The 8,849-nt window shown below is 47.2% G+C and overlaps 1 protein-coding gene across 1 annotated transcript in view; it reads right to left on the reverse strand.

Moving 5' to 3' along the window:
- Window positions 1–6,119: 6,119 nt before the first annotated feature.
- chrd (chordin) overlaps window positions 6,120–8,849 on the reverse strand; it is a gene marked incomplete at both ends in the record, with an annotated part of 20,366 nt that continues 17,636 nt past the window's right edge. Inside the window, 7 exons of the mRNA XM_084461725.1 lie at window positions 6,120–6,181; window positions 6,359–6,452; window positions 6,757–7,017; window positions 7,704–7,807; window positions 8,009–8,065; window positions 8,282–8,375; window positions 8,823–8,849. The exon at window positions 8,823–8,849 is cut by the window's right edge and continues 165 nt beyond it. Of these exons, the coding sequence (XP_084317851.1) occupies window positions 6,120–6,181; window positions 6,359–6,452; window positions 6,757–7,017; window positions 7,704–7,807; window positions 8,009–8,065; window positions 8,282–8,375; window positions 8,823–8,849 (699 nt within the window). The remainder of the gene's footprint in view (window positions 6,182–6,358; window positions 6,453–6,756; window positions 7,018–7,703; window positions 7,808–8,008; window positions 8,066–8,281; window positions 8,376–8,822) is intronic.

The raw sequence follows: 8,849 nt of genomic DNA on the forward strand, positions 1-8,849 counted from the left end.
GGTAGCTACGGCCCCATGTACGACCCTCCACTGGAGGTCACCCGTCCGTTTGTCAACGGGGGGTTTGTACAGGGACCGCCAACAGCCCCTTGGAGATGATCCCGTGTCAAAAAACTCAGTCCACCTTGACACCTTCAACCCTGCCAGAGAGCGTAAGTTCAAAACCTTCACACTTATGGCATACACACTGCCTTTTTCCCCACCGTCTCAAAGTCCCCCAACTCTGGGATCTTTAGACACAGCAGGGCGTTGTCCTCTTCCTGCCACTGCGAGGGAGAGAGAAAGGAGGAGAGGGAGAGAGATAGAGGGAGAGAGAGAGGAAGGGTGAGAGAGAGGGAGAGAGCGAGGGAGAGAGAGAGGGTAAGGAAGAGAGAAGGAGAGAGAGGGAGGGAGAGAGATGGAGGGAGAGAGAGAGACAGGGGAGAAAGAGAGAGAGGGAGCGAGAGGGAGAGAGAGTGGGGGAGAGAGAGGGAGCGAGAGAGAGGGAGAGAGAGAGAGGGAGCATCTTAAAACACTTACCCACTGGGAGCGTGGAATGCCCCATGAAAATGCATCGTCACCCTGCCAGGCAGATGTGCTTGTTTGCACAGAGGCACACAGAGCAGCGACTACGTGGAAACGTGCATTCACTGTTCTCTGATGGACACATGTTCATGGGTGCAACAACAAAGCTGCATACAGAGAGGTCTGAACATTATAAACACACACACACACACAAACACAAGCACACACACGCACAAACACAAGCACACACGCACACAGGTGCTCAGGCTTTCGGGCAGGCCTCATGCCTCTCATGTCTTGCCTCCCAGAGCCGCAGCTCAGCATGACCAACCTCTGACCTTTACCTCCGGTCTGGCCGCTGCTGGCCAGCTGCCCGATGGCTTCCGGCTCCCTAATCCGGAGGTCAACAGGTGCTACTGGGCATGCTCACATCCATCTGGCCTCCGCAGCAGACGGTCCAGGCATGTTCACCGCTGCTGAAGGGCAGTGTGCTTGCCCACAGGGAGAGCAGGAAACACATGCTCCCTGTGTGTGTGTGTGTGTGTGTGTGTGTGTGCGTTTGAGTGAGTGAATGCGTGAGTGAGAGAGTGCGGTGTAGCCTGCATGTGTGTTTGTTTGTGAAGACCTTTGTCTGTCGTCCCGCTGAGTGTGCATATGTGTGTACGTCTGTGATTGTGTGTTTATACTGCGGTCGGACTGTCCTTTGTGTGTGTGCGTGTGTGTGTGATCCTCACTAAGGGACAAATGGACTGAGGATGCTGTTGAACACGTGTGGTGGGTCTGTGGAGAGAGAGAAAGGGGGGAGAGAGAAATGGAGAGGGAGAGAAAGGGAGAAAAAGAGAGAGAAAAGGTAGAGAGAGGGAGGGAGAGGGGGAGAGAGAGAGAGAGGGGAGGAGAGAGAGAGAGCCATCTGACCAGGGGAAAGAGGGAAGAGAAGGAAGAGGAGGAGGATCAGCCACGTCTGGTCGTCACATTTTCCCCATTCCTCAATCCCAGCTGGACAGAATAAGAGAGAACCAACAGCTCAGACAGGAGAACAGAGAGAGAGAGACTGACAGAAGATGGACAGAGAGAGACAGAGATGGACAGGGAAAAAGATGGACAGAGAGAGAGAGATGGACAGAGAGAGAGGTGGACAGAGAGAGCAGTTAATTTTCATTTCAAACCTTTATTTATACTCGTGAAGCACTGAGGTTTCCCTCATTTACACAGTTTACACAGACATAAATATCACAAATGCAATATACAATACTACTACTACTACTAATAATAATTAATAGTAACAGGTCGAAGTACATAGGTCTAGAGCAGGTATTCCCAAACTGTGAGGCAGGCCTCCCCTGGGGGGCCCAAAGAAATTCAGGGGAGGCGCGGAGGGATGGTTAGGAAAAAAAAAAGGAAAAACATGTTTTTTATTTTTTAAATGTCTGGTTTTTATTAATGAAACGTGATTTTAAAGGCAAGAAGATAGAAATAAATAATGGGAGAGATGTATACTAAATTTGTGGATAGTGCAGAGAGAGCATCCCCTGCAGGCATGAATGTATTGTGCGAAAACATAATGTTATGTGCAGGTGCCACCGAGCTAACTTAGCTGTGTAACGTTATGGGCTACTGTTACATTCTTATTATGATGGTATTACCAAAGGGGTATGGTGAATAAGAACATACAGTCTGTGTATAACACACAGCTGGTAGATGGAATGCAACACGATACTCTGGGTGCGGGGCATTCAAAACACAATACAATGTCCAAATCCAATGTACCTTTTGTCATAAAAAAAGGATTTATTTCCACACAAAACTCATGAGTATACTACAAGCAATGGACAAGACAAGGGGGAAGAAAATAAACAACATAACACTCCTCCGGACGCTAACAAAGGGTAGGAGAGGGGGGCAGGGAGAAAGACCATGCGGCGGTGCCACACCACAAACACAGCCCTAAACTTCCCTACCCTTTCTAACCTACCTACTCCACACACACTCTAACTAAATAGACCTGCCCAGAACCTAACCTACCTGCTACAACAAGTGCACCGCACGCGTCTTACCTAATGTGTATAGACAATGGTTACCTACATGGTGCAAAATGTAGACCTCAGGGTGTCTTACCTAGCCCTTCTCCCTTGGCCAAGACGACAAAGGACTAGGGGGGCACGAACCAACAATCAAACTAGGTAAAACAAACCAAAAGTACCAGGCACAAAAACATAACAACCCCTCTCCTCCTACACAGAACTCCAGGACACTCTTATAGGAGACAGGGAGACACATGATTGGACAACAAGGAAGGTAGATAATTGAACACAGGTGGGAAATCAATGAGGGACACAAGGACTGCACACACTGAGGGCAACGATGATTGACAGGACAGGACAAGGCGGGACCAGGAACCACATGCACCACCGCTGGCCAACTCCTGGGGGAGACAGGAAGGAAAAACAAACACAAAAACAACACCACACATCCTTTCCCGTAACAGCTAGCTAACGCTGCCTTGCAAAATGGACATATTTGGGGGGTTGGGGGGGCGCGGGTGTGTCACTGTTTTCAGAGGGGAGGCCCACATTGATGGAGTTTAGGAACCCATGGTCTAGAGCCATGGATTTAAACTCTGTGACCGGAGGGAGGACCTCAAGCTTTAGAGTCTGTAGTAACGTATTCCAAGTATAAGGAGCATCATCAGAAAAAGCAGCCCTTCCAAGTTCAGAATGCACTCGAGGAACCCTGAGAACAAGCCGATCATTAGATCAGGTCTGGTACAGTAGGTGCCAAGGCTCCAGTCCAACAGAGACAAGATGTAAGATGTAAGTTTACCAATAATAGCTTTGAAAATAAACAAATACCAGTGATAGTTATGCCTTAGAGAGAGAGATGGCCAGCCCACCTTATGATAAAGAATACAGTGGTGAGTGTCATGTTTGATTTAAACTTTATTGAAGGATAAACCCTTTGAGATGAATCATCTAGTTTTCAAGGGGTCCTTGAAACACAAATACAACTGCAGTACAACAACTCAAAGAAAATGACAGAAATACATAGATACATATATACATATACAAGTACAGCACCCACACACTCACAACCCCCTAATCCACCAGCACCCAAACCCTTCAAAAGAAATTAAATTAAACACAATCAGAAACAAGAACAAGTTGTTTTCAGATTAACAAATAGTGATGATCTAAAGATGGACTGTGAGGAGATGATCAGAGCGAGTCAGGCAGGCTATTCCAGATGGATGGGGCTTTGAATTTGAAGGCCCGGCGCCCAACTTCTTCAACAAAGAAAGAGGGGTACTGAGCATGTCTAAGTGAATATGGGGATCTGCGTGGAACTAGGCGTTGCTTTAAATATGAAGGATAGTTAAGAAAAATACATTTAAAAATAAATATCTATCATCCGTAAAACATTTTAGGGTGGAGAGGTAGACAGCGTCCAAGGGTTTCAAGGTTGTCGCGGAAGCATGTCTACAGATAGTGTCACCATAGTCTAATACTGATAGAAAAAACAGCTTGAACAATTATTTCCCTATTGAACATAGGAAAGCAGGAACGGTTTCTGTACTGGAACCCAATTTTCCGCCGCAGTTTAGAGGCTAGGTTATCTACATGAAACTTGAAAGAGAGTTTATCATCCAACCAGAAAACAAGATATTTGTACTCCGTGACTGTCTCAATACGCAAGCCATTAGCTGTTGAAAGGTGGAGTCTATCATAATCAATACTCCTGGCTCTACATACTGTAAAAACAACATAAACGTAGATTTGCTAGGATTAAGGTCCAGTTTAAGATGGGTGAGAGCTTCTTGTAGTAAATTAAAAGCAAGCTGCAGGTTTGCTTCCTGAACAGTATCTGCAATACAGTAGACAACTGTATCATCAGCATATAAATGAACATGCCAGTTAGTGTAGAGACAATATCATTATGGTGAAAAGGACAGGACTCAACACTGAGCCTTGGGGCACACCTTTAGCTAGAGACAGCAAATCAGATTGTTACCTGATTTCACACACTGACACCTTATAATTTCAATCCTGAAACCAGTCACAAGCATCTTTATCCAAACCAATACTAGATAGTCTATTTAAAAGCAGGTGGTGATCGACTGTATCAAAATGCTTTGTAGAGATCTATATAGGGTAGCACAGTGTTTCCTGTTTAATGCCGAGATTATGTCATTAGTGACAAGAGTGACAGCTGAAATGGTACAATGGTACAATCCAGGTCAAAATGGCCTGTCATCCCTGCAGTGATCCATATGTATTGACTGAGAGGGAGAAAAGAAATGAAGATAAGACAAAACTAGGGGGTTCCTAGACCAGAGGAACTAGAGATGAAGAAATTAATGTTAGATCTAGATTGAGATCAATTTGTGGAGGAGAGGATCATTGAGGATTATACAGTTATATAGTACAGAGAAGAAACTGCAATTTAAATTTCCTTTCTTATGAACAACTTTTATTTTTCTCCACATGTTCAATAAATACAAAATACAAACAGGATTCATAACAATAGGCACCGATACAAAATTAATAAAATAATACATAGTACTGAAATTGGAAACAGACAGGTAACATTGAATGAACAAACACATGAGGAGGTGCAATAAAATGTCAATAGGATCTGTAATTGAAAACGGGTCTAAAACAAACATTGATGTAGCGGTTATCGGTGTGTGATTTTTCTCCATGGTCAGTGTATGTGTCAAAGTTAATTTCTATACAAACAGATTGTACAGAGTTGAAAGACTGCTGCTGCTAAATTGGGATGTATCAAATGGATGGCAGAAAAGAGAAGTTAAGTGGGGGTGTCTGATTGAGGAAATGGCATACTTGGAGTAGGGCGTGTGTGTGTGTGTGTGCGCATGTGTGTGTGTGTGTACGTGTGTGTGCGTGCGTGTGTGTGCGTGTGTGTATGTGTTTGCAGATGTTCTAACCCCACCTTGCCACCCAGCAAGTTTACTGCCCTGCATGTCTGTACTACTGCTTACCCTGCCTCTTAACCACAGGGAACACCCACACACACACACACACACACACACACCAAAACGTCCATTCCAAATTGAGGTGTTTGGGTCTTAATCCTTAGGCTGTACTTCACAAAGAAGTCCTGTCAATCAAATAGAAAACCATTTACAATTTACAACATTCAAACGAAGACTGGCGGCATGTCTGCCCAGCCATCTAACCTACAGCCATTCCAGAGAACGTGAAGGGAAACCTGTGTTGATCTTCGAAGGGCTGCGCCTGATCCATTGTGGCAAATAAACAAAACAAAGAAAAACTCAAGCGGGTCTACAAGGAAATAAATGCAGCAGGTATTGTCAGTCTAATTTTACTTCTTTTCCCAAAACACGTGCTGTCTTTCCATTCGTTCAATGAGTCTGAGTAGATCTCTCTCTCTCTCTCTCTCATTCTTCCTCTTATTTTCCTCTGCTAACTTTTCACTCGTTCGTTACAATCCAGAGGCTGACTCTGAGGTGGGTCCAGGGGTAGGTTAGGGTGACCAGGGGATTTGGGGGCTGAAGGACTTGCGAACCCAGTGTGCAGGTCTGGGTCAGCCCGTAGGGGGGGCAGGGATCGGGGGAGGGCTGGGGGCGGGGTCTCAGCTCAATGTCTCAAGGGCTTCTTCTTTTCTGGAACCTTCATCATTTCACCTTCCCCCTTGGAGTCTGCAACAAACAAAACAAAACAAAACATTGTTAGCTTAGACAGAACAGGGGTCTCCTGGATCAGAGCAGTGAGTGAGGGGGGTTTTCAAAGGAAGCGTGCGTGTGTGCATGTGTGCATGTGTATGTATGTATGTGTGTGTGTGTGTGTGTGTGTGTGTGTGTGCGTGTGTTACTCACCGAGGCACTCGGGACAGCACTTGCCCTCCCTGCGTGTGATGTTGCTACAGGTCAGAACTGGACACTGCTTCCTCTGACACTTAGTCACACCATGCTGGAACGAGGGAGGGAGAGAGAGAGAGAGAGGGAGAGGGAGAGAGAGAACATTAGGATCTACTATCTCACAATGTTGTGAAACCCAGTAAATAATCCACGCTTCCCAACCCCCCTAACACTGTAACGCGGCCCCAGAACTCGGTCTGTGCACTCCAGACGTCATCACCCGGTCACCATGCCCCCCCAGCACCGCCTCCACAGCTCGCCGCCCGCCCGCCATCCAAACCCCCGTCCGATTGGCCGGATCGCTAACACCCTCCCTCCTGACCACCCCCCCACCCCACCCCGCCCGCCGTACTCACGTCACACCAGCAGGTGATGCACTTCATCTCGCCAACCAGAGACACGCGGGGGTGCCAGTTGTCGCTGTTCTGGTAGTAGTTCTTGCCGAACTTGCAGTGGCGCGTGCCGTCGGCCTGCATGGTGTCGGCGTGCTCGGGGGTGGGCAGCTCCTCCTCCTCGGGGCACTCCTTACAGCAGTCCGACGGGCTCCTCCGCACCGGCCGGGCGCACGTCAGCGCCGGGCACGTCACCTTCTCACACTGCACCTCGCCCGTCGCCCCCTGGAGGCCGGGAGGAGGAACGACGGGTTATACACAACGACCACCACCATTGGAATCGTTCTTAATGAAACGTTTAGAAGCTATGATGGACGTAGACGTGGAATGATAAGTAGTGAGAAGGTAAGAGAGAATGTGTATTCTGCCGTATGTAACAGCACGTGCTTTAACCCTAGTCAAATTCCTAGTATGTGTGAACCATATACTGTACATGGCAATAAACAGATCTTGAATATACATCACACTGCACAGCAGGGGGGCAGTAACGGGGCCAGTGACTGGAAGGTTGCTGGTTCAAATACCCAAGCACAGAGATGAAAAATCCCTCGATGTGCTCTTGGCAAGGCACTTAACCCTAATAGCTCTGCATTGGATCATCTGCGAAATAACTAGAATGCACTGCTTTTACTGCTATTACTCTTGAACTGTGTTACAGTTCCATGGTCTGAAATTGAAGTCCTTATTTAGGGCTTCTCATTTTAGACGGGGTGTAATCGCATAATGCCATTTTAAGGTTTGCCGAAAGTAGCAGTGACAAGTTGATTTATGCAGGTGGTTGTAATGGTGGTTGTAATGGTGGTTAAGGCGCCGGGGCATCTGACAGGGTGATTGTGGTAAAGCTGGGATAATGGCCACTGAAATGAGGTTCTGTTCTTCCGAGTAGAAGAGAAGAGCCGGAGGAGCCCAACCTTGCAGGTGCAGACGGCACACTTGATGTAGCCAAACGGGGGGACGAAGGGGTGCCATGTAGTTCCTGGAGCGTGCATCTTCTGGTCCCCCTCGAAATAGCAACCTGAGAGGGAGGGAGGGAGAGAGAGAGAGAGAGAGAAAAGGGGAGGGGGGCAGAGAGGGGAGAAAGTAAAGGACAAAAAGAACAAACTGTTAGTAATGAAATAACTCAGAGAGAGAGACTGACCGACAGTGATAGAGGAGCATATCCGGTAGGTAGGGAGGGATAGTGAAACAAGAGAGAAGGGGGGGGGGGAGATGGTACCTTCCGGATGCTCATCCAGCGTCTCAGGAGCCTTCATGTCCTTGGGCTCCTTCCTCTCTGCACAGGAAGAAGGAAATGGAGACATAAAAAAACAGCACTTTTACTTCAGAACTTTATGACCGCAGTGAGCTGAAGGCTTATAGAAACAAGAAACACACCATCCTAGTTACACACACACACATACGCTAACCCTAACTGACACATTGATACCCCCTGTGTGTAGTTGGACAAATACACACACACACACACACACTAGTAATTACACACACTTACCATCACACACCGGGCAACACTTGTCTTCTGGCTGTATGGTACGTGAGCAGCTGAGGACTGGACAGATGACCGGGTCACAGATCACTGTGCGCTTCTGCATGTGGGGGGTGGGTGGGGGGGGGGGGGGTAAAGAGTGTTTAAGAGAACACGAGACAGTAGAACCTCAGAGATCCGGACCTCAGACAAAAGTCCGCTCCAGTGAACAGGGGTGTCAAAGCTGGAAGTAGCTGTCAAATTGAACATTTTACTGTAGCTAACGTGACAAAATGGCTAGCACAAAATCTATAGTATAGTTGGTTATTTGACTGCATTTTCAATGCCGTTCCGATTGTTATAGAGAGCATTTCTTGATTTATTCTGAGTGTAAACGAAATAAATATTATTAGTAAATTTTGTCTTTTCAATCACTTAAATAACAAGCTGTTGACATGCTGAAGGAGAAGCAAACATCTCCCGTCCAGAGGGCTGTGTGCATGCCTGCGCACCGTGAGCCTACTCAGCTCCCCGGCTATAGCACCGCCCTAGTGGCGGGGGTCAGTACCTGGCAGCTGCAGGTGAAGCAGTTGTT

The sequence above is a fragment of the Borostomias antarcticus genome, assembly GCF_949987555.1.
Source record: "Borostomias antarcticus genome assembly, chromosome: 1".
Classification (NCBI taxonomy): Eukaryota; Metazoa; Chordata; class Actinopteri; order Stomiiformes; family Stomiidae; genus Borostomias; species Borostomias antarcticus.